General features: G+C 51.6%; 1 protein-coding gene across 1 annotated transcript in view; it reads right to left on the bottom strand.

The window, feature by feature from the left end:
- GMDS (GDP-mannose 4,6-dehydratase) overlaps positions 1–25,176 on the bottom strand; it is a 424,316-nt gene that overhangs the window by 196,975 nt on the left and 202,165 nt on the right. Inside the window, exon 7 of the mRNA XM_068960695.1 lies at positions 20,137–20,264. Within this exon, the coding sequence (XP_068816796.1) occupies positions 20,137–20,264 (128 nt within the window). The remainder of the gene's footprint in view (positions 1–20,136; positions 20,265–25,176) is intronic.

Below are 25,176 nucleotides of genomic sequence, written 5' to 3'. Positions count from 1 at the left end.
GATTTCCTTGCAGTCCAAGGGACTCTCAAGAGTCTTCTCCAGTGCCACAATGTGAAAGCATCAATTCTTTGGTGCTCAGCTTTCTTTATGGTCCAACTTTCACATCTGCACATGACTACAGAAAAACCGTAGCTTTGACTATGCAGACCTTTGTCAGCAAAGTGATGTCTCTGCTTTTTAATACTCTGTCCAGGTTGGTCATAGCTTTTCTTACAAGGAGCAAGTCTCTTTTAATTTCATTAAGTATATAATATACAAGGTAAAAGAAAAGCACATATACGTGAATGGATAAACGCGTTTTCACAAACTCATCATAACAGTTGATGGCCAACATCAACCAATCTTTCAAATAATGAGAAAATATGAGGCAACATTGGGAAGAAGAAACAGTGGTCAAGGCGCTAACAGCTCTGACTGACAGCACTGGACGCACCACTGACTTCTGCTGGTCTTCACGTCTACATCTAATCAAAGCAGACAACTTCCGAGTGAACCTTCTCATCTAAAATGTTATACGCGGAAACGGAGGCTCCCTAACTTCAGAGCAGTGCACTGGACGCCATCATCAGGGAGTGTTGGTCTGCTGCACTAAGATACCATGTGAGGGGGGAAAGGCCAGGCGTGGGCTCGCCTCCCTCCCAGGCCACTTCCCAGCAGGGAGATGCCCGGCTGAGCTGAGGGGTCTGCACGCTCTGCGCCCGGCCCAGCCCAGAGGGCAGGCGGGCCTGGTGTCCACCCACTGCCCAGCACCCCGGGCAGCAGACAGCCTGCATTAAGTAAGGACATTTCCCCTCTCCACTGCGGGATGGGATTCTGATTTCTGACTACAGCAAGGGCTTAGTCTTTTTCTGACCGTGTTAATCCTTGGGCTTGGGAATGAGACCTCCTCGCTGGTGCTGGTGGTGTGCACACACTCACAAGTAGCAAACCACACCGGGCCTGTTACATTAGCCGTCGCCTCCATGCGATTAGAAGCACAGAAGGGAAAACACACAAGCAGTATTTTTAAAGATTGTTCCAGGAGCCAGGCTGCCTGGTTTGGGGAAACGCAACGATTTCTTCAGGTCAGTTTCTGCTCTGGAGCCACTGACCTGGGCCTTTCAGCCTGAGCAGAGCTAGTGAAATTTAAATGCAGGACCAGAAGCAATGATAAACGTGAAGTTACTCATGGGCTAAGCAAGAAAGCACGCAGTGGCAATCCTCCTAAAAACATCAAATATCTAGGCTATCATAAATGGAACTTTGCAATAAACTATTTTTCCCCCAGGTAATTGACTACTGCAAGCCAAGGGTCCTTGAGGAAAGCCTTGGAAAGCCAACAAACATGCTGTGAGACCCATGATAACTCCTAAAGACTGACCAGTCCTCAGCAATCTCAACAGAAATACAGAATTTGTTCATTTGGAAGACAGCTGAAATTGCTTCTGAGAGATTGCACAGGTATGCTAAAAAGTCTATTCAGATTATTACTTCAGTCACAATCATCAGATTATAGAATGAAAATAATAAAAAGTCATATATGAACACATATAATGTGGCTATTAAAAGTTTATTAGATTTTTAAAAAATCCTTAAAATTGAATATGGTTGTATATTTAAATACCTGGGTCACATAACAGGTATAAAAACATTCAGATCACTTCCATTGAAATCACCATGCTTTTCTCTGGAATTTGTTTAAGGTATATGCTATTTCATTATTTAAGTTCATAAAAAACAAAGTGTTCATGTCCAGAAAGTAAGCATCAATATAGCATTGTGACAAAATCCAGTGTGCTGGGGAAAGCCAAACGTTCTGTTGATAAAAGCCTCAGGTAAACACTACGATGTGCTATACAAAATAGCAAGCTCTGCTCAGCACAAAGAGCCTTGTTTTTCACTATCACAGTTTTCCAACTGTCATCTCTGATTATGTTTGCATGGATCGTACTGTAATCGGGAGTCACTGTTTTGTTTACGATGCTTCTAAATAGCCGATTTCAGATCCTCAGTAAGGGAAGTAAACATATTACCACAGGAAAAAGATGTTTGGTTATTTTTGGTCTTCCATGGTGTCTTTTTTTTCCAACTTCATAATCAAATTTCTACAGCGGCTAATATTGAGGTTAAAGTCGTGCAGAAGCATGGTCGCGGAGCCTGGTTTACGTTACAAGCTATTTCTTGTTTTCTGTTTCTAATGCGGCGTTTTGCTAGGATACGTCGAGAACTGGTTCACGCTGCACATCCCCTTTAATGTAAGTTCAACCAAGCACCCTTTTTTGGATGGTTCCACGCGCTCGTTCAGGACTGAAGGAAGGACTGAGCAACTGCTGAGGCGAGAGCCGCTCCCGAGCAGCCCAGCTCTCCCGAGCAGCCCAGCTCTCCCGAGCAGCCCAGCTCTCCCGAGCAGCCCAGCTCTCCCGAGCAGCCCAGCTCTCCCGAGCAGCCCAGCTCTCCCGAGCAGCCCAGCTCTCCCGAGCAGCCCAGCTCTCCCGAGCAGCCCAGCTCTCCCGAGCAGCCCAGCTCTCCCGAGCAGCCCAGCTCTCCCGAGCAGCCCAGCTCTCCCGAGCACAGGCGCCGCAGACCCGGCTCTCCTGGGTTCCCTGGCCTGACATGGACACGTGCAGCGTCAGCAGACACTGGTTTCAGGCCAGCTTTTTCTGTGTTGAGGGCGCCTTGACTTCGTCCCTTTTCTTCCGTCTTCCTCGGTTAAAGCGCAGCCTCTGCGTGATTGCAGGCCCTGCAGGCAGAGGCTGGGCACGCAGAGCCCGACGCCCGGAGCGCGCGCGCGTCCTGCAAACCAGGTGAAGTCCGCTCGGACGCGCGCACGCCCGCGCTCCCCCCGCGCTCCCCCCGCGCTCCTGGGTGGGCAGAGACCCGAGAGACGCAGCCACCAGGCAGCACATCTGGGCTTTCTATCAGGCCTTTAATTAATCCTCAGTGAGAGCCGAGCTATGACATTTCGACTGGGCAGGCTCCAGCTCTGGACAGGCCTTGATTTATGGCGACGGAGTCTCCACCGACTGTGATTTATTCCAGCTCTGGGGCGAGGGTGAGCTCGGAACAGAGCCGCGCTGTTCAGCACGGAACACGTGACGCGGGGACAGGCCCTCCAGGCTTCGGGACAAAGGAGCAGAGGGGAATGGCCTCGGGGAAAGCCATTTCCAAAAAATCTAAGATTCAGTAACGCGCGGTTGTATGAAACAGAACAAACACCACCGTGGATGAGAGACGGGCTCCTGAAAAAGTGGCTGACCAAGACGGGGCGGCGCTGGGCCTCATCTCTGGGAGCAGGACCACTCGGCCCTCCCCTCACCCCTCTGCAGCAAAGCCTCGTCCTGGATGGAGGTAGGGAAGGTCTCCCGCGCTGACTGTCTCAGGCAGACACAGTAAGTCAAGAAGAGGCGTAGCTGTGTGATGAAACCAAGGAGTCACCAGGTTTAACAAATGAATTTGCATCTCTTGTGGGAAGACCGCTCCCCTGGCTGAGGTCTGGACCCTGCGCTCTGGGTGCCAGTACCTGCTTGAGCTTAGCCACGGTGACCCGAGTGCCAGCGAGATGCCAGCCTGGCCCGGTACAGCACCCAGTCCTCGGTGGGAGCCTCACCACAGGGGCTCTGCCCCGAGGCCCCTGCTCCCCAGCTGGAGGGAGACAGCCCCGAGCACGCAGGGTCCTGGCCCAGTGTCTCAGGGAAGACACAGCTGACGAAGCAAGAGCGTCAGAGACCCATCAGAGACCCATCAGAGGCAAAGTTACTGTGCCCCTCGAGGGGAGGCGCCAAAGGGAACTGGGCTGGGAGCAGAGGGAAGTCCCCGAGAGGTGTCGGGGCCTGCCTGCGTGCCGGCCGGCCTTCGAGTGGCGCCTGCCTGCGGAGTCTGGGCTGGTGCTGCCACGCGCTCTGGGGAGGGTATCTGGCCACACTGCACCTCCTCTTCTTCTTCACCAAAACGGGGATAAAAACACTTGCTCTGCAGGGCTGGGCTTTGTCCAACTCCCCCAGGCTGGACGTGGGGCACTCCGGGTGCCCACGACAGGCGTGGGGCTGCCAGCGACGGGACACTGGAGGTCGGGGGCTGCCAGCGCCCCTGCCCTCAGCGGCGCACTCCGCTCTGGAGCGGGGGGTGGGTGGACCCTCCAGAGCCGATGGGGACCGCCTGCAGGGAGGAGGGGGCTGCGAGTGCGCCCACTGCCAGCACCCAGGGGCACCTGGAGATAGCGCTCTTCACCCGGGGCCGCTGAGGGACAGCGCTGGGCCTGCAGGCGGGTGACGGCGACGGGCGGGGCCGTGCCGTGAGCAGCACACTGGAACTTCCGGCCCGAGCGGCTTCCCAGGGGCTCGCTGGGAGGGGCCGTGTGGGTGCGGGTCCCCCTCCCGCTAGGGGTTCCACTGGGCTGGGATAACCCAAGAACCCCCAGCTTCTCAGGAACGATTTAGGCCAAACCGGAACCCTAAGTGCTGTAAGTCAAACAGCCAGACATGCATTTTGTCATTGAAGCCTATTCTAATTTTTACGACTCCTTAAAAAATCTACAGTTAAAGTTTTACCTGAACATGTCTGTTCACTGATGCTGGGAGTCTCCGCATCTCAAGGACATGCTGGTTTCTCGGAGGTTCTGAGGAGGCTGGGGGTTGCAGAGCTGGGCCGGGTGATGCTGCCGATCCTCCAGACCCTCAAGCTCTGACCGCCATGGGGATGAGAGTCCCGGGTGTGTATGACCCAAAAGTGCATATCCCAGGATTCCCCTCCTCCCTCCCCCCCACCCCGCTCCACCCCACCCCTCACCCCCCGGCTGTGCTGGGGAACAGAGGGCTCGGTCCTCCAGGAGCCCCTCTTGGTCACAGCAGGCCGGCAGGTCCAGCCTTCAGGTCTGGGGCTTCCTGAGGCATGGCCACAGGGCCCCTGCTACTCGGCAAACACGTGTCCAGCTGCACCCGGGAAGGGGGGCCAGGCGGGGCGAGCCTGCAGCTGGCGGGGGAGAGTGACCCTTGGCCCGACCCCTGACCCTGGACAGCGTGGAGCGGCTCTTGGCACCGGCACTGGGGTGCTGGGTCCACATGCTGGGGCCACGCCAGAGCAGGAGCGCTTCCTTCTGCGCTCGTGGTTTCTCTACCCCAGGATCCCAGGCTTCTAGGGGAAGATGCCCCTTGCCTCTGCACTAACTTAACTCTGCTCCCCCGGCCCCAGGGGGCTTAGAGCTCCATATGCTTGGGGATGGATGGCAAGCCTAGTGCCACAGAGTCCAACAACCCAGTTTCCAAAGCTGGATTTGACAAACAAAGGTGGCACAAGGCAATATATTGTGACCTATGAATAGAGAGAGCTCTCTAAAATAATTTAAGTTTTAAGAAACCAATAAAAAAAAGTAGTAAAGTATTAGTTGCTCAGTCGCGCGACCCCATGGACTGCAGCCCGACCAGGCTCCTCTGTCCATGGGATTCTGCAGGCAAAAATACTGGAGTGTGTTGCCATTTCCTCCTCCAGGGTAAAAAACCAATAACTGTGAATAAAAAAGGTCTTTCTGTTCATCACAGGGAATTATAGTCAATACAACTTTAGCCACTGTCCTGTGATAAACCCCAATAGAAAAGAACATGAGAAAGAACGCATGTACACGCACAGCTGAGGCGCTCTGCGGCGCAGCAGAGACCGAGACAACACTGCGAACCAGCTGTACTTCAGCAAGACAGACGTAGCAGAAAGAAGCCGAAGGCCGGGTGCCTACCTTGGGCCATACGGCAAGAAAACAAGGAAGCCAAACAAACTCTCCTGGGGACGGTCTGCCTTAAAGGGGCCTTCTGACTGAACCAGGAGAGCGCTTTCCTTATGGAACTTTCCCCAGTGAACAGGCCAGAGAGCTTGCAGGCAGGCTGGCCCAGGACCAGTGTCAAAGTCCCTCCCCCGGGGCCACTGTGACCTCGGGGGACCCACACAGGACCACAAACAATCCAAGATCCGTCAGCGCCTCAACAGTGTGTCACGCGCCCACATGTTAGACACACTCCCCATCAATAAGAAAGCAGCACAGCTTTGTATACATTTCTTGTATATATTTCTAGACAGTGTATTAAAAAAGCAAAGTCATCACTTTGCTGACAAAGGTCTCTATAGTCAAAGCTATGGTTTTTCCAGTAGTCATGTAGGGATGTAAGCTGGACCATAAAAAAGGCTGAGTGCCAAAGAATTGATGCTTTCAAACTGTGCTGGAGAAGACTCCTGAGAGTCCCTTGGACTGCATGGAGATCAAACCAGTCCATCCTAAAGTTAATCAACCCCGAATATTCACTGGAAGGACTGATGCTGAAGCTGAAGCTGATGCTGAATACCTTGGGCACCTGTGTGAAAAGCTGACTCACTGGAAAAGACCCTGATGCTGGGAAAGACTGAAGGCGGGAGGGGAAGGGGGCGACAGAGGATGAGATGGTTGGATGGCATCACCGACTCAATGGACATGAGTTTGAGCAAGCTCTGGGAGACGGTGAAGGACAAGGGAAGCCTGGAGTGCTGCAGTCCATGGGGCTGCAAAGAGACAGACACGACTTAGCAACTGAGCACCACCAAAATACATTACTTACATTTTCACTTACATGTTTCATGTAAGGGTTCTCTTTGCCAAGTCATTGATAAGTTGACCAGTTTTGTTTGGAACTTCCTTTGGTAAAAATATTTACTGGAAGGAAAAGCTTTCTGTGAGATGCATGCGATGTGAGCTACGATACAGACTTCAGTCAAGACACCCCCAGGGTGGGAGCCACCCGGCCAGCAGCTGGGGTCCTGGAGGCGAGCCCCCAGCTGCTCAGCCGCGTCTCCCCTCCCTCACCTCCTCTTCCTGCTCATCACTCTGACCCTCCAACAAGCGCCCGGTCAAGCTGCGTGTGCCCCCGGGCTCTGAGGCTGCAGGGGCGGGGTGCGGCAGGCGGGCTGGGCAGGGCTGTGGGCTCGCGCACAGCTGGACATGTGTCCCAGAGAGCAGCAGGGTCCTGTCTCTTCTTATTTTTAAATAGCTCAAACTTTGAGCAGAAATTCAAGAATCAGGAGTCCTGGGTTAAAATCCCAGGTTTGCCCCCAGACTCCTGGCTGACCCTAAAAGCAAGCCATTTTCACCCCAGGGGGGTTAAAATATCCACATCTCTGTAATTAGCAAACCTATACCAACTTCTACCCACACATGGTTTGAGAGGCTTACCAAAAGAGATGTGGTGTAAATGCAAAGAATGATACGGATTCACTGAAAATCTAGGATATTAGTCACACAAGGAAAGCTGCTCCTACGAAAAAAGAGCACCCGAGGAGCTTGTGATGTTCCCTCTAAACAGACGTTTTGAGTTTGTAACCAGGCAAGTTTGGCAGTCTTCAAAACCATACAGAAAGGTGCAGCTACAATGTTCTCCAGAGTTAAATGGATTCTTGGTCTGAAGTTAAAGCACTTAAGTAGAGTAAATTAAGTTAGCCCTGAATTCCACTTGACAACTGGGGTTCCGCCCACTGCTGAACTGCCTGACGGAACAGAGTCACAGTGAATCTGTCTGGTCTGAATCAAAGCCCCAAAGGTATATACTCTGTTCTTATGGTTAATCCTGTGTCAACAACTACATTCTTTCTAAGGTCCTTTACTTAAAAAATTCTGGGATTCTCTGGATTGTAAAAGGATCTGCTCTGAGGCTTTTCACGGGTGGCCTGGTGTGGCTTCTGTCCCCAGGAAGGCCGGTGGTGTGTGCTGTAACCTCGCTGGTGCTGGCTGCAGCCACTCTGGGGGAAGACTGAGGCAGGGTCTCAGCAGCACAGGTTGCTGGGCGGGGGCCCCATCGGCTCCCCAGAGGGACAGGACAGGCCACCGACCGCCGAGTCATCCGGTCACTACAGAGAAGGGCCACATGTTCAGCATACAAGCACCCAGGCTTTCTCTTCCAGAGATGCCCTTCTTCAGGACTGTGTGTATGTAAGAGCTGGTTTTAAAATATGCAGCTTGGAGCGAGAGGGCAGACCATGATTCTACAAACCTACCAAGCCCCCGTGCAGTGACCGCTGTGGGCTCAGGGTGTGACCTCAATGTGGGCAACCCAGAAAGTGGATCACCTACACACAACACACACTGGGCCGTGAAGCCTTAGCACAGAAAAATAAAGACGTAACACGTCTCGATAACTGTGTATTTTAAACACATCTAAATGGTATTTTGCATCCAATGGGTTAGATAAAATATTAAAATTAATCTCATTTTTTAATTTTCTCAAATGCAGCTACTAGAAAATTTTAAATTACTTAAAATTAAATGGCTCACATGTGTGGCTTGAATTACTATTACTATCCAATTATTTCTATTGGATAGCCATGTTCTATAACATCTCTTACTGTGGCATGGGAAGAGAAATAAATGTTAGCTTAAATGTGTCTAAATTAACCATGAAAGTTGAATAAAACGGCATTGGGCTGTGCAAGTTGTTTCACTCAGGGATCTCGTGGCGTCAAAACAGGAAGGCGTGGTCTGCATCACTAAAACCAGTATAAACTGTGGCTGGATGGTCTTTAGGCTTTCAGGGAAAAGTGTCTATCAGGCTGGAATCACATCCTCAGATTCTGAACCTTCTAGTACACGCGACTCCAGCCCCTCACACTGAAGATGAGAAAACCAAGACTGGGAGTGTTTGCAGCTCCTGGGTCAGAGTCAGCAGCTCGGGGCTGAGGGGCACATGCGTCAGGCCACACGGGCCGAGAAACAGCAGGTACAAACACTCAGGATTTCACGCTCCATTTGGAGATAAATTCCAGGAGCACATATTTTATTTTAGTAACAACAGCTCATGAGGTGAAGGCCTTCTAGGAAATATGATACAAGTATTTCTCTGAATAATTATTAGCTTTAAAAAAACTGCTATGGGAAAAATGGTATCCTGCTTTTAAGAAAAATCACTAATAACTCTGGAGAAAGGGCAAGTGATTAACTTTACCACAAGAAAGCTCACAACATCAGCCACCACCTAGAACTGTTCCACATCGTCCCTGACTATTGCAGTGACAGACTGCTGAGAGAGCACGGTCTGGCTCATCCGTTCATCCCGTGGCAGAAGCCCCATCCTGCAAGGTGGTCCAGCATGGGACGGGTTCCCAGAGCCCAGACCCTGCAGGCAGGGACACAGCGAAGGTCACGTTCATGTCTGACACCAGGGCAACGGTGGTGCACGCCACAGATTTGATCTAGGTGGCGGGCAGGGCCGTCCGAGAGCAACGTTTCTAAGAGTCACAGCTTTCCCTGTGTGCGGATTCGCGTAGCCAGAGCCGGATACCATCTCCAGGGACCCGCCGGTGTCTCCTGCGCTGCCCGTCAGAAAGCCCAGCTGTGCTGTCTCTGGACCGTCAACACCAAATGCACAGTCGGGCAATGCCCTCCATCCCTCCCATGGAAAGTAACTTTTCCTCAATTGAAAACTGGAGTATTAACTGCGCCCGCTGGGTTTGGAGAACGTTTCCCATCCCAAAATAAGCTTCTAAGCACAGAGACAGAAACGATCACTCTGCTGATAACTGTTTTACCACCATCTGTCAAATTAGGGAAAACGGCAGGGGAAAAAACAAACCCAACCCTTATATTGTCATTTCTGTGTGCCTGTTCTTTCCGCCATTTAAAACGACGGTGGAGCTGGCCAGAAAGTGAGCCACAGGCAGGGGGGCGACACGGCCTCGTGTCTCACCAGCTCCTTTCCCAGGGGATAGAGTTACCACTGATGAAGGAAGGTACCACACGCGCACGTTAGCAGCATAACCCCCCCACTAAAGGGTGCCACTGCTCCTTGTTAACGTGCATTGGTCTCCGTTCTTAGCTTCCGCCTTCTCTTGAAATAAAGATGAGCATCCCGTCACGTCTGTGCACCTTCCAGCCGTGGCATTCAGGCTCAGCGAGGTTGGGAAAACACCATGAACAGCCAGCTCTCTGGCTTTCTTTCCACCTCTCCAAAGCCCTCCTTGTTGTTCAGCTGCTCAGGCGTGCCCAGCTCTTTGTGATCCCGTGGACTGCAGCACGCCAGGCCTCCATGTCTGCACTATGTGAGAAGTCCTAGACTGGGGGGAAGGATCGGGGTCTCATAGCCCTGTTCCTCCAGTGTTGGTTGTTCCGAAGCACTAAAAAGAAGTCACTTGAAGAATCCTGGAGAAGACTCTGATTAAATCCGGGTCCTGCCCACATGCCGGGCAGTACGTTACACTCTGCTCTCATGCACTGAAATCTGTGACAAGAACTACAAAAAGAGAGAAAAAGACGCCAGGCTGTCTTCTCTCCACAGCCTGTGGATCTGAGCTGCCAGGTGATATGGGGGTGGGGCAGATGAACAAAACCGTTATTTTGTAAAAAAGAAGGAAAAAAAAGTTTAATTTGTTTCTAAAAACAATGATTTTATATTAAAAGTAGCATTTTAGAAAATGAAAACCAAGTGCACATGTGCTCAAAGCACTTTTCCAAGCAGGACTGTTACAACATAAAGAAGCAGTATTTCACCTCCACTGTACAGGCATCTGTGGAAACACCTTCACTGCCCAGTGCCTCTGCCTGCACTGGAAGAGACCAGCCTTTGAAAGCAGATTCACCCTCTCCACTGTCACAGGAAACAGGGACCGAGTGGCGAGTCTCCTCCAGCCTGACACTCACTGTTACTATTTATTGTTAACTTGAGTCTGCCTTGTTGCTATTCGATCCTTTTAGAAAACTGGCTAATATATATATCATAGTTCCTGTATATGTTTATTCTTGTTTAGTTGCTAAGTCGTGCCCAACTCTCTGTGACCTCGAGGAATGTAGCCTGCCAGCTTCCTCTGTCCATGGGATTCTGCAGGTGAGATTACGGGTGTGGGCTCCATTCCTTTCTCCAAGGGATCTTCCCAACCCAGGGGTTGAACCCGTGTCTCCTGCATCGCAGACGGATTCTTTACCACCGAGCCACACAGGAGCTCTTGTGTGTGTGTGTGTGTGTGTGTGTGTGTGTGTGTGTATATATGTGCAAACAAAAACCAGAATATTTTTCAGACAGAAAAAGGCATGAACTCTTGCCATTTGCAGCAGCATGGATGGACGTGGAGGGCGTTATGCTACATGAACAAGTCAGACAGAGAAAGACAAATAGCGTCTACCCTCACTCAAACGCTAAAAGATACGGCAAGAGAAAAAAAGGGACCGACAGATACAGAGCGCGGGTTGGTGGTTGCCAGGTCGGAGGAGGAGTGAGGATGAAGGCAACAGCAATGGGCGACGGTGGTCAAGAGCCGCCCCTTCCCAGGGGTGAGACAGGTGAGGCCGGGGCTGTGGCGGGCGGCAGGTGAGGCCGGTCAACACGCCGCTGCTGCACCCTGGAAAGATGCTCAGGGTAGATCTCAGACGCTCTCATCATAAGATAAAAAAGCTGTAGCTGTGTCAGGTGGCAGAGGCTACCTGGGCTTAGCATGGTGGTCATTCTGCGACATATACAAACATCAGAGCATGACGCTGCACATTCAAAACTAACACAGTGCTATATGCCAGCTAGCTCGCAATTTTTTTAAAAAAAGCAACAACAACAAAAACTATTGTTACCTGACCCTAATTTAAGAAAACTTGTACTGCTGTAAACATGTCCAGTCCATCCACAGTCACCTCAGGTGGCTGGCAAGCAAACTTGGGAGCTCCGTATCTAAAAGAAATTTTAGAAGCAAGGTTTCTTCCTCAAAGAATAGAATGCTGTAATTCTTTTTAAAAGACTATATTTCAGTTACAGGAAAAAAAATAATACTATGTCAAAAATGACAACAATATGCATTTTTTTCCACCTTGGAAACTTTAGACTTGAAAGCCGCCCATAGTGTAACTTTTCCAGTGTTCCAGTTGAGTCCTGAGACCACCAGAGTAACAGCGCGCTCAGAAACCGCAGGGCCGGCCTGGCTGGAGTACACACACGGCCGCCGGGGACCGGAAACGCAGCCAGATGGTTCTGCTGAGGGAGGCACTTTTCTTTATAAAACCAAAAAGGCAGTAATAGGTCAAACACAAAAATGCAGATACGGTAAAACTGAAAGCTAGCGGGGAGACTGATGTCAGTAAGACAAGCACAGCTCTGTGCGGTGTTCCCATCGACAGCAGTCAGTGGAGGCAGGGGGACAAAGGAAGGAGAAGCAACCCCGTCGGTCCAGACCAGAGACCGGAGTGGTCCGGCGGGGCCGCCAAGGCCTGGACGCCGACCACACGCGAGGGTGTTAGACTGGGCACTTATGAAGGATCACAAAAACAGCAAAGATGGACCGACGTCCCAAGCCTGCAGGAGACACAGTCCGCACACGGGTTGCTGGCCTGTCCATCTCACCCCACCGTCAGGACCCCAGGAAGCCCTCCCGGGAAGGCACTGGACACGGGTCTGGGCGGGGTGGGGGAGGCACGGCGGGGATGGCAGGGTGCGGGCCGAGAGCTCGGAGCCGCCCAGGCTGGTCAGAGCCAGGCCTCCCGCGAGCAGGCATGTGGCCCAGGCAGGCCCTCCTGGGAGAGAGTCTTGGGAGGGGAAGACCTGCCCCCACGAGCCCCAGCAGAGCAGAGCAGGGCAGGATGGCCACAGGCCAGGGCTCACCTGAAAGTCTGTGGCCTTCTCTTCTGGGCAAGGGCACAGGCTGGGGGTGAGGGTACTCAGGGGGCGGGAGGGGCCACAGCCACCCTGGGGGTCACTGGAGGGGCAAGGATCTGAGAAGTGTGGGCTTCCAGCCGAGAGGAGTGGCTGGACTGAGAGGGGAAAGGAGCTGCAAACCCCTCCCTTCATGTCTAACACGAGACCGCGTGGCTGGCGTGGTTCCCATGGAAGGTGGGGGCCTGTGGGTCACAGGCCCCGAGGGGTCCAGGGCTGGGGCCCCAGGGGCTCTTGCGGTGCGGAGGCCTGAGGGGCACAAGGCCAGGGCCTCACCCTCCAGACACTGAGACCCCATCAGAGATGCACTCAGTGAGGGTTCAGGAGCTGCCGCTTCACTGGAAAGAGAGAGGGGAGGGAGGGGGGAGGGAGGGGGGAGGAGGGGGTCAGTGTGCTGGGAAGAAGAGACCCCCGGAAGCACCCCCTGAGCCACACAGCCGCTCGGAGACTGCCGAGGTTGTAAGCTGTGGGCAGCTGCGCTGGAGCCGGGCTCGCAGGGCTCAGGTTACGGGTGACCCACGCCCCGCCGCCCGCTGATGCCGGTTCCGGAGCCGCCTGCGGACGGTTCACTACAATGAGGCCTTCAGCTACCGCTGACAACAAGCAATGGAATTCAAGCCACCTCGGCCCTTTCTTCCAACTTCTCCCTTCAGAGTTTCTGAAGATAAGGATCAAATGAAGTGATTTCTGTTAAACCTGTATTTCCTGTACGGAGCTGATACCTTCCCCAGATGACAGGACGGTACAAGCACTGAACTAACACGTGCCGCAGCGGAAGTCCCTGCTCGGCACGGCAGGCCGCCTCCCCTCTCTGCCCAGCTGCTGCGGCTTCTTTCTGACCCGGGTCTTCAGGCCTGGGCTTGGTCTCTCGGGGCGGGGCAGGGCCGGGGGGAGGGGGACGGGGGTGGCCCAAGCCAGCAGCACAAACACCCCTGATTCCTGGGGAGGGTCAATGCTGGGGGTCAGTGCAAAACACAGCCTCTGCATCTCATAAGAAGGTCTAAAGGCACCAAGAACCCACCCTAGAAGGCCCCGCGGCGTCACAGTCAGGCCAGGCCTTCGGGCCAGGACGTCTCCATTCAAAGCCAGCGCTGCCCTGTGAAAAATGCACATACTGATTCCTGCTCTCCTCACGGTCTGACATTTGTCAGGAGAATCAGATCCAAAGATGGGACTGATAAAGCACCACGCAAACACAAGAGGATAACCTTCGGGGCTTAAAAAAAAAAAAAAAAGTCCAGTGAAAGCACTTTTTATTTTGTTTTCAATCTGGTGAAAGCACTTTTTGTTTCCAAACTTGAAATTTAAGATTCAGTGAAAGTCAGCAAGTAGTTCTTAAGCCATAGGAGACACCATAAGAAACAGCACGTGGAACCACAGCGAGGCCCAGCCCCTGGCCTCCGTGCTGCCACGGCAGCATGGCGGTGCCTCTGCCGCCCGGGAGGGGCGTGGGGCCCACGGACGCGGCCCCAGGCTGGCCAGGCCACGGCCACGGCCACGGCCAGGGATGCGCCCACCTCCCAGGCTCTGCCTGGAGGCCCCCAGCCCGCCCATAGGGGAGCCAGCAGCGGGACAGGCCCTCGCTCCAGCGCCCGAGTTCTGATCACAGGAGGAGGGGAAGGGACGCTCGGAGAACCCAAGGTCCTGCAGGACGACCTCGCTTCTCACCGCACTTCAGAGATTCCTATCGCCGCTTCTGCCAAAGAGCTGCCTACGAGTCATGAAGTCAGCTTTTACACAAATCGAGAAACAAAGACAAATCGTCAGAAAGCGAGCACTCGTCTGTGTGTGTGTGGCAGGGCGGGGGCGGGGGGGGGGGTTGGAATGGAGAGAAAGTTTCCAACAGAATCTGCGACAGAAATCTTGCTCTATCAAAGAATCCTGCATCAGCGGAGCGCTTGGAAACTGGGAGCACACGCTGAGGGCCCCACAGACCCAGAGGCCTCTAAGGAGTGAGTGCCAGTGTTACAGTCACGCTGCGGGCCGCTGATCTTACACACTGTCTGCGATTTTCAAAGTCTGTCTTATAAATCAGGGCCAATGTACCATTCTATGTTTTCCATTGCTCAGATACCCTTCTTTTAAAAATAGGAATCCCGTCTAGTGATAGTACTGATAGAAACCAGAGGTCCTCGGGAGACTCACTCAAAACGAGAGCGTGTGAGCACTGCTCCGCGATCCTTCGTGGCCAGCGTGCAGTAAGAGAGAAACCTGCTTGAGCACGTTTGGCTGGGGCCAGGAAAATCCATCACAACCGAACCCAAATGGGCTAAGAGTGTGTTCTGTGGAAAATGTCTGATGCTAAGGACAGGAAACAGTGCTTTAGAAGGAAGAGAAAGCAAACACATCCCATATGTTTATAAATCCTTTTTTATACACGTTATGAAGAAATAATTGACAGGGAGGGTCCATTCCTTCCGCGTATTCACAGGGCACCTGTTCTGCAACAGGCGTTCTGTGATGCGCGATTACAAGTAAGAGGGACAGACCCCAGAGCGTGGGGGGCGGGCCCAGGTGGCCAACCTCATCCTTCCTATGTTTGTGGAGGAGGGATTTCATTCTCCGAGACTTCAGGTCTCAGATTCTGCATGAAGTGATGGACAATGAGGTAGGCTCAACCATTTTCTTTGAGAAAGTGCAGCAAAAGTGGCCTGAAATACTTTCACGACTCAGAGGTAATGGGGCAAGCGATACCACACAGCAGTTCTGCGTCTTTCTTTAGGGTCTTCACTAGTGACACCTGCGTGAGGCTTTGTCAGCGACACCGACCGTCCCACAAACGGTTTCTCGATCTTGCCTTCAGGTAAGTCTGCTTGTAAAACTTCGCTTGTGAATTATCCGGGCTTCATGGAAGCCCCATCCATGAATTTCTTTGCTAAAATGAGAGGGGGTCTTGACTTAGTCCCCCCGGCTCATCCCCCTGGGCGCCGTGAACTTGTGAGCAGGATACAACCACGGCCTCTGGAGCCACTTGGAGGCCACATGTAAAACCTTTTGGAAATTTGGTTTCAAGAGGATGACGGCTCCTGCAGACACCTGAACCACAATAAGGGTTCAAGAACTCGGAACAAAGGCAATACGTTATCCCAGAACTATTTAACCAGCAAGTCAAAGCGTCAGCGTTTTATTTCTGCACAACAAGAGTGCCCAGCAGTGCCGCCTCCTGCACGCTCATCTCTAAGTGCAGGTGATGTCAGCCTTTACGAGCGGCAATCACACCCGTATCGCAGGAGAGTCTTGTCATTGCAATTAAATAGCCAGTTCTCATCGTGGGCGGAAGCAGACAGGAAGCGGGTGCCAGCAGGGACAGATGAGAAGGGAAGGAGCAGACACGGGACTGAGTCTGCAGCCAGGGGGCAAGAGAGGTGGGGCAGCCACCCAGGGACCCTCATCAGACCCTTGAAATAAGAGCGAGTGAGCCTCACCATTCATACGGTCATCTTCAGGAACAGACCCATGACTCTCTTGGGGACGCAGGTCACCTGGTGACCCAAGCTGTGCCGACGCTGCGTGGGGGTGGGGTGGAGGGTGGGGCCCAGGCCGCTGCTGAGGGCGGGTAATTCTGCCCCTGAGCAGGTGCGGGGCGTCTGCACGGTGTGGCATCTGCTGAGCCTGCGCTTTCCTCCTCTCCACGCACACGTGCACACGCGCACGCGCACGCACACATACCCCTTTGCCAAGAACTGCTCTTCCGATGCAAGGTCAGATATTCCATTCTACCTTTGTACAATACAACTGAAAATCTGATCTTGCAATGTCTCTGATCTCCATGCTGGGACTTACCTGTGGATGAAAACTTAAGGAGTAACCCAACCCATCCTAGAAGCTTCATTTGTCAACATGATGACGTAAACAGGACCTACAGTTTATGGGGTGTGGGGACCATGACCACTCCTGGGGTGTCTCCCCCAACCAATCAAGACCTGGCCAAGGAAATCTGGCTATGGTGACCATCAGCATCTCTGCCCGGTATGGCCTGGCTAGCAACCCGGTTCAGAGACCACCGACTCTCAGAGACTCAACCCTGGCAAGGAATCAACTCCTCTCCTGAACACGAAGAAGAGATGCTGCAATGAGCCAGTTCCCCTTAAACAGTCTCAGGGCGCCCACGCGGCATCCCCTCCCAGATCTGTGTGAATGAGCGCAGGGTGGAAACGCCTGCAGCAGCCTGCACGTGGGGCGAGGGGCCCAGGGAGAGCGGGCAGCTCCCCCAGGGTGGCCGCCGGGCTCCCGTCCCGCTGGAGGCCTCCACTCTGCTGGGTCTCCGTCACCTGGGAGCACAGCCCTCGTGCTTTCTTGAACTCGAGGTGCAGCTCCGGCGTGCACACGGGGAGCCAGGCCTGAGAGCAGGCTGTGCTGAGGGCGTCTACATAGCAAGAAGATGAAAGCATTTTACAGTTTGAACTGTCAGCTGACCTCATCCCGAAAGAAACGCACGTTTACAGAACCTGGGTGATGGATATATGTGGCCATTCCTAGTAAAATCCATTCAACAATTCTGCATCTCTAACAATGTTTCCAATAAAATAATGAAACAAGGTGTAACTGCACACGACTTGTTTACTCTAAAGTACAACATAGTTTAACATAGAATTCATATTCTCCATTTCAAGTTGAAATACCTCTTACCCACTCAACTAATGCTTTAATCATCTTGATCTCAGAAACGAGACTATGAAACAGAAGTTAACGGATCTGAATCAGCAACAGGAAATGGCTTTGTATTAAGTGTCGGGAAAACGTTTACAAGACAAAGAGATTCCCACCATGGATGCACAGCATGTGAAGGTGACCTATTACGTCCTTTTCAAAGGTCAGTAATTGATGCACGAACCTTGTTGAGACTGAGGCAGAGCCCACTAACCCAGTCGAGATCCTCACACCCAGTCTGGCAAACGCTCTCTGCTCCTCTTCTCTGAAATCCGTCCACAGATGAAAGTATAAGCTGCTTAACCTAGAGACTCATCGACATATTTATGTACGAATGAGAGGGGTTCTATAATTAAAGCATGTGTAAAGGAGATGCTGTTGTGGCTCGTTTGAACTGTGCTGGCTGAGGCTTCTCAACTCCAAGACTGATTAGAGTGCCAGGATCTAGATATGAGTTAATCAAACGAGGCTTCTGTTTTTTTCATTCTTAGGCTCGTTGATTTTAATTTTGGCCACACCTACCTTGACTCATAAGTCTGTGAAGTAGCCTCATTTTAAAATAGTTAGAATTGCAAAGGATGGTCCTATTTCTTAAAACGGGGATAAAAGTGATGAATGTTTATTTAGTGATGACACTTTTTTGGAAATCATGCAATGTCAATCTCTTTCAGAACCTGTAAATGAGAAAATCATTTTTAGAGCAGCACTATGTGTTACTGCCGGAGCCCCAGGAACCCAAAACACGCAAAGCCCACCTGTGTCGGGGCACAGACTAGGCCGTGGACACCCAGGGGTGACTGGCTCTGAGCGTGCATCTCTGGAATCCAAAAACATCACACTGTCCTGAGGAGCCAGGCCCTCCTGCTCTCACACCTTACTCTACCGGGCAGTTTAGCACCTGGGGTTGCTGGACTGACACGTCTCATCAAGGAATCTTAAAAATGACATCATTTGGGAAGACCTTTGAAGTCTTTCAGCCAAGATGTTTCTGAAATACTTCCCTGTTACACAAACACAGACAGGGGTCCTTTGCGCCAAGATCTGCGTGACCCCCCGAGCCGAGGTGCGCTTGGCATTTTGGGCTGAAACGACCCCATGGTCCCCACGCAGACCCACTGAGCTCCCAGAGGGGTTTTCATTACTTCTGTATTTACCAAATGGTATCCTGCATTTTTGTTGGATTTTTCTGGCGTGTTTTCCAAATGCCATTTATTTTTTCCCCTGACTGAAGAGGTTTATATGTACTTGTTTCAATACATGGAAAACACAGAAGTCTACAGAAGAAAATAAACGCAACCAGAAATAAGCACCACTGACATCTCGACTCACTGCCCACTGCTCATCAGGGTCCATTTCTGAGTCCAACACACACTCCCGTTGCATCCCAGAGCAAAAATGTAGAATGGAATGAAATTTGATCGATCTGGTTCCAAAACTGCAGAACAAGACTTTGGATAAAGATGGATGCCTTCACAGCCTTCTAAGTAGCTGTAGGTATTTGCAGAGAGCTAGAGGGTTATATGCCAAAATGACAGTATTGAAAAAATTATTATTTTTACAAAACTTACCTCGTAGTCTTAAGAAGGTGAGGCCATATATGTAGACGAAACAAAATTTCAGGTTCTTTTACATCACCTTTCGCCCACTGTCTCATAGTTTTTAAAAGTGTGGATGTCTGTACTTTTTTAATGCAATGTTCTTAAAATATACCCAAGGGCCACCATCACAAAAAGCTTCACTGTGTTTACAGCTTGGAAGAACACATGCGAACGACCTAAATGTTTCACTGCTGAGCAAAGTATTGAATCGGAATTTTGGGGCCATAATACAAATCACAATTTAGGCGTTCAAGCACGCAACATTTCAGTCACACACAAAAGCGGTAACACAGCGGAGCTGACCTCTGTGTTGGCAAGTGAACTCGTGTTTGCTTTCTTTTCTAAATGGTCAAGTTTCTTTTTGCACCACATCAATGAACAAGGAAGCCAGATCCGGTTCCCCAGAGGCATCGCTGGGGACAGAAACAGTCCTGAGCACCTAAAGAGGCACCGCGGGCTCCGGGGCCAACACCCCGTCACCAACACGCTCCTTCACGTCTCGCCACGGAAACCCCAGACATCAGCAAGCATGCTCATCCCGGCGAGGTGAAAGGTAACAAACTGTTCACAGAAAAACCACGTTATTTACGTGTACATTAAATAACGTACGTAACCCAAACCGGACCTTAACGTGCACGTAAATCCCGAGACTGACGCCTGGATCCCCTCTAACACCACCAGCTGCTCCGCAACAGCATCCCTGCCCACATCTCTCTCGCGTTCCTTCTTTTGTGGGCAGAATTCACGGGTGGGAGTCACGGGCTGCCCAGGGCCGGGGGTAAGCAGGGTCTGAAGCAGCAGACACCAGGCTCTCTGAGGAGCGAGCGGGCGTGGCCACGCCAGTGAAGGGCGCGCTCACAGACACCGGCTGACACCAGGACCAGCAGTGTTCCTGGGAGGCCTGGACGCTAGTTCTGCTCACCAACAGGTCCCCTCGCATGCCGTCACTCGCGTCCTGGGTGGGGTGAGGGAGGAGGCACGCGGAAGACACTCCAGAAAGGAAAGAACACCATGCATTTTCTGTCCACCGTCCAGCCCACTGGCCAGCATCATTGTTTTCAATAATTAAAACAACGTCTGTGAGGGACTCCCCCTTCCAGACTGTGCAGAGTGGCCTCACGCGCCGCTGACCATGGGCCAGCAGGGGACACAGTGTGAGCTGAGACACAGCTGCATGAGCATGGCTGACGCGCTGCCCCCTCCAGGCAGCCCTCCCAGGAGGCCTGGCACTCGGACATGCAGACGCAGATATTTAGAAACCAGAATGCATCGGTTCCTACCTCCACATAGTCCTTGGCGTGGCCCCAGTCTCGCTTGGCATCCAGATTCCCCAAACTGAAACATTCCAGTTGTCCAAGGTGAATCTTAGCCACTGAGCGGCTAATTTTTCGAGTAACAAAATTAGCTCCTAAAAGAGACAAAAGATGTATTATCAGTCTAGTGATTTTGACATCTAACAGTTTGGTGAACCAAACACAATCTGAGCCTCTGGGCATTTCTTTCACCCCCTCCCCCCTCTAAAATAATAACAAAAGTAAACGACAGAAACCACTGGCCGTCAATTAGGCAAGATCAGGAGCCCCACTCGAGCGTCACGCCGGCTCCACAGCTGCGGTGGACACTGTGGGGCCGTCTTGGCAGGCCCCGTGTGTTGCTGCAACACGTGAGCAGGCCCCAGGCCAGAGAACAGCTCTCGGAAGGCCAGTCTTTACACAAGAGTCAACAGGGCTGGACAAAGGGAAAGGCCAGAATCTGTAATAAGACCACCCTGACTTTTTAAGAACATAAACATCATGTATTCCTATTAATAAGACTATTTCGGGGTTCATGTGTAGAGAGAGAGGAGACTAATCTTCCTCCCAGGTGTGACCACAGGAAACAAACAAGAAATGCATGTGGCTGCTGGAAGGGGGGCGGTCCATCCTTCTTTCTCTAAAGAAGGTGGAGAGCCGAAGAATTGATGCTTTTGAACTGTGGTGCTGGAGAAGACCCTTGAGAGTCCCTTGGACAGCAAGGAGATCAAACCAGTCTATCCTAAAGGAAATCAACCCTGAATATTCATTGGAAGGACTGATGATGAAGCTGAAGCTCCAATACTTTAGCCACCTGATGGGAAGAGTCGGCTCATCGGAAAAAGACCCTGATGGTGGGAAAGACTGAGGGCAGGAGAAGGGGGCGACAGAGGAGGAGGCGGTTGGATGGCGTCACTGACTCGATGGCCGTGAACTTGGGCAAACTCCGGGAGACAGGGAAGGACAGGGAGGCCTGGCGTGCTGCAGTCCCTGGGGCCACAGAGTCAGACACAAGTTAGTGAGTGAACGACAGCAATGGTGGCTACCCAGGGCTAAGTCTGAAGCTTCAAGATTCTCTGTACTTAGTACAATGTCAACTTCTAAATTCACCCAAGTGTTATCTGCAGGACAGCATTTCTGAATTCTCTATAAATATTTTGAAATGATCAGATGAAACGTATCTTACCCGAAAGGAATGAAACAGTTTTAATGTTCTCTGGTCTTTAATGAAAGCCTCTATCCACTATTAAAAGATCACAAAGAAGGAGAAAATTAAAAGGCACTTCTGAGGCAGCTTTATCTATGTCCCTGCATCTAAGTAAGGTTATCACAAAGCTACCAAAATCTCAAGGTAATTAACAGGCACGTGAGCTGGTCAATGGTGGCGTCACATAGATTAGACAGATTGCCATCATAATTTATCACATTTCAGTAACTTCAGCTTTGTTCTTCTGCAGAAGAAACAGGGAGGTGAGTGTTATGACAAAAGCGTGGCCTTCTAGACAAACTGAGACAGAGATAAGGGGGATTCTTATCCATAGGTTTTCTCAACTTTGGCAAGAAGAGCCCAGCACAAGTTCAGAAGCACAGCAGACTCGCTGCGCAACCTTGGCGGGCGCATTTACACCAGGCCCGACCGCGAGTGACGGTGAGGGTCTGAAGCTTCAGTCTCTCGTGGGTGTTAACAGCGGACTTTAGGAGGTCCAGCTGCAGCTCCGCAGGGCACTGCATAGTGCACACAAGAGCTCCTTCGAAACAGAGCCTCTGCATACGAAGCGTTTATCAGGCACAGTCCTGTTCAGTCTGCTCTCAATTGGCAACTTCTAATTTACTACTGATTTAAAGTGACAATTAAACTCAGGCTTGGTGTCTATCTTCGTATTTTCGTGTCAGGACTCTGCCATCATCCTGCAGCTCCGTGGATAAATTTGTGATGTCAACTCACCTATGTTACATGAGTGAGTACTTCCTTCTTTGTGGCCCAATGGACATGGACACACTGCGTTTCTGTATCTGTTAACAGCACACGGACACTGGGCTGTTCCCACCTCTCGGCTGTTGTGAACAGTGCTTCAGTGAACGTGGGTGCACCCTTTTCTGTGTGGGGATCAAGTGTTCATTTCCCCTGGAATCACTGCAGATGGTGACCACAGCCATGAAATTAAAAGAGGCTTACTCCTTGGAAGGAAAATTATGACCAACCTAGACAGCATATTCAAAAGCAGAGACATTACTTTGCCAACAAAGGTCTGTCTAGTCAAGGCTATGGTTTTTCCAGTAGTCATGTATGGATGTGAGAGTTGGACTGTGAAGAAAGCTGAGTGCCAAAGAATTGATGCTTTTGAACTGTGGTGTTGGAGAAGACTCTTGAGAGTCCCTTGGACTGCCAGGAGATCCAACCAGTCCATCCTAAAGGAGACCAGTCCTGGGTGTTCTTTGGAGGGACTGATGTTGAAGCTGAAGCTCCAATACTTAGGCTACCTGATGGGAAGAACTGACTCACTGGAAAAGACCCTGATGCTGGGAAAGACTGAGCGTAGGAGGAGAAGGGGACGACAGAGGATGAGATGGCTGGATGGCATCACCAACTCGATGGATATGAGTTTGAGTGAACTCCAGGAGTTGGTGATGGACAGGGAAGCCTGGCGTTCTGTGATTCATGGGGTTGCAGAGAGTCGGATACGACTGAGCGACTGAACTGAACTGAACTGAGGGCAGCTCCACGGAGCTTCCCTGGTGGCTCAGCACTAAAGAATCTGCCTGCAATGCATGAGAGGCAGGTTCACTCCCTGGGTTGGGAAGATCCCCTAGAGAAGGAAATGGCAATCCAGTACTCTTGCCTGGGAAATCCCATGGACAGAGGAGCCTGCTGGGCTACACTCCATGGGGCTGTAAAGAGTCAGACACAACGTAGCGCTCGGGCACAGGGCAGCTCCGCAGCGAACCCATCGATCGGCCGCCAGGTGTCCTCCACAGCCGTTCGCCAGCTGCGTGCTCGCCAGCAGCGACTGGGTTCTCTTTCCTCCACATCCTCCCCAACAACTGCATGGCTTCGTCTTTCTAATGACAGTCGTCCTCATGGGCACATAAGTGTTATCTCCTTGCGGTTTTGATTTGCATTTCTCTGACAGCTAATGGCACTAAGCACCCACATTTCCATGTACTTACCAGCCACTGGTGTATCTTCTTTGGAGATACGTCTAATCAGGGTTTTTGTCCAATTTTTAAAGGACAATGTCACTGGTCTTTTTAATCTTGAGTTGTAAGAGTTCTTTATATATTATGGGTCCAAATCCTTTATCAGACATGATTTACACACATTTTCTCTCATTGTATAAGTCATATTTTAATTTCCTTGATGGCATCCATTCACACACAATTATTTTCTTCGTTTTTGTGAAGTTCAATTTGTCTATTTTTTTTTTTTTGGACTGTATGAGCTTTTGGTGTTACATCCAAAAGGGCGTTGCCTACCCAAGGACAGTCTTGAAGATTTTCTCCTGGATGTTTTATGCCTTTTGTTGATTTGGTTCTTAAATGTAGGTATCTGACCTGGTTCCAGTTCATCTATGTATGGTGAGGAGAAAAGGGCCCTGCTTTAGCCCCCTGCATGTGGCTATAGGGCTGCTCTGGTACAGCGTATGTGCTGGAAAGGCTACGCTTTCTCCCATCTGAATGGCCTTTTACCTTCTGCCAAAAATCAGTTACCCATGGACACACGGGCTTCTCACTGACCTTCAGTCCTGTTCCACAGATCTAACACCTGCTGGCATTCGAGAACCACACACATGATCAGTACAGGTCTGCAGGGACAGTCACAGCCAGGAAGTGCGAGTCTTCCAACTGTTTACCTTTTCTCAGGCCCTTGAATTTCCGTGCGAATTTTAGGACCAGTCTGTTGATGCTGCACAAAAGGGGCTGGGCTTTGCAGGAATGGTGTTGAATGTGCCCATCAGGGCGGGGGGAGAGGGGGGCACTGTCCGTTCTGACAGCTCCTCATCTTCCTGCTCATCAGATGGTAGGAGGGGCTTCCACTGATCTGGGGCTTGTCCAGTTGCTTTCAGCAATGTTGAGTAGTTTCCAGAGAACACGTTTTCCACTTTTTGTTAAATTTGTTCCTAAGTAGTTTAGTCTTTGTGATGTTGTTATAAGGGTAACTTCTCATGATTTCATTTTCAGATTCATTTTCAACATCTTTATTGCCACCATGTTTTACGAGTCAATTCTTGGGAGAGGCTTAAAGTAACTGTTTTTTTTCAATTAGTTCTTTCCGTAGACCTGAGTGCCCGGGTCTCAGTGGTAAAGAATCTGCCTGCAATGCAGGAGACACAGGTTCGATCCCTGGGTCGGGAAGACCCCCTGGAGGAGGAGATGGCAGCCCACTCCAGTGTTCTTGCCTGGGAAATCCCATGGACAGAAGAGCCTGGTGGGCTACAGTCCATGTGGTCACAGAGAGTGGGACACGTCTGAGCGGCCGAGCGTGCACGCATGCACTTCATTTTCACTCATTACACAAGCTTGTGTTTTGGAGAGAACTACACGAAACCACTCACCTGAGGGCTGAGGCCCGGGCACTATGTCCAGCCAGGCCCACCGTGCAGATGGAGGAGGAGAGGCCCAGGGCCCAGCCTGACGCCCCACCCCCACCCCCCGGCCCCTGCCCGGGGCTCCTGCCAGTGTTGCCGGCACCAGCCTGCCCCCAGGGCAGGAGGTGCCCTGCTGGGACTGGGTCGCCAGCGTGGCTGTGCTGGTACAACACGCAGAGAATGGAACTCCTGTAAGTGTTCACAGACATGCTTAATTTCCAACAGCCTTAACTACAAGACCTCAGCCAGGGTGAAGACCAAGAAACGGAAAGTCGGCCCAGTGAACCGACCCACCGAAGGCCACTGGCCGCTGGCTCTGCCACCCAGACCACGTGGCACTCTGAACACCTCTGGACAGGCACACCTGCCAGGCCACGCCTCGGGCACCCACCCGGGGCACACGGCGCTGCAGACCGTGAGCCATCACAGACGGAATCAGGAT

This window comes from Capricornis sumatraensis, chromosome 22, assembly GCF_032405125.1.
Source record: "Capricornis sumatraensis isolate serow.1 chromosome 22, serow.2, whole genome shotgun sequence".
NCBI classification, from domain to species: domain Eukaryota; kingdom Metazoa; phylum Chordata; class Mammalia; order Artiodactyla; family Bovidae; genus Capricornis; species Capricornis sumatraensis.
The sequence above is the reverse complement of the archived record's forward strand: the minus strand, read 5'-3'. Positions and strand labels throughout refer to the sequence as shown.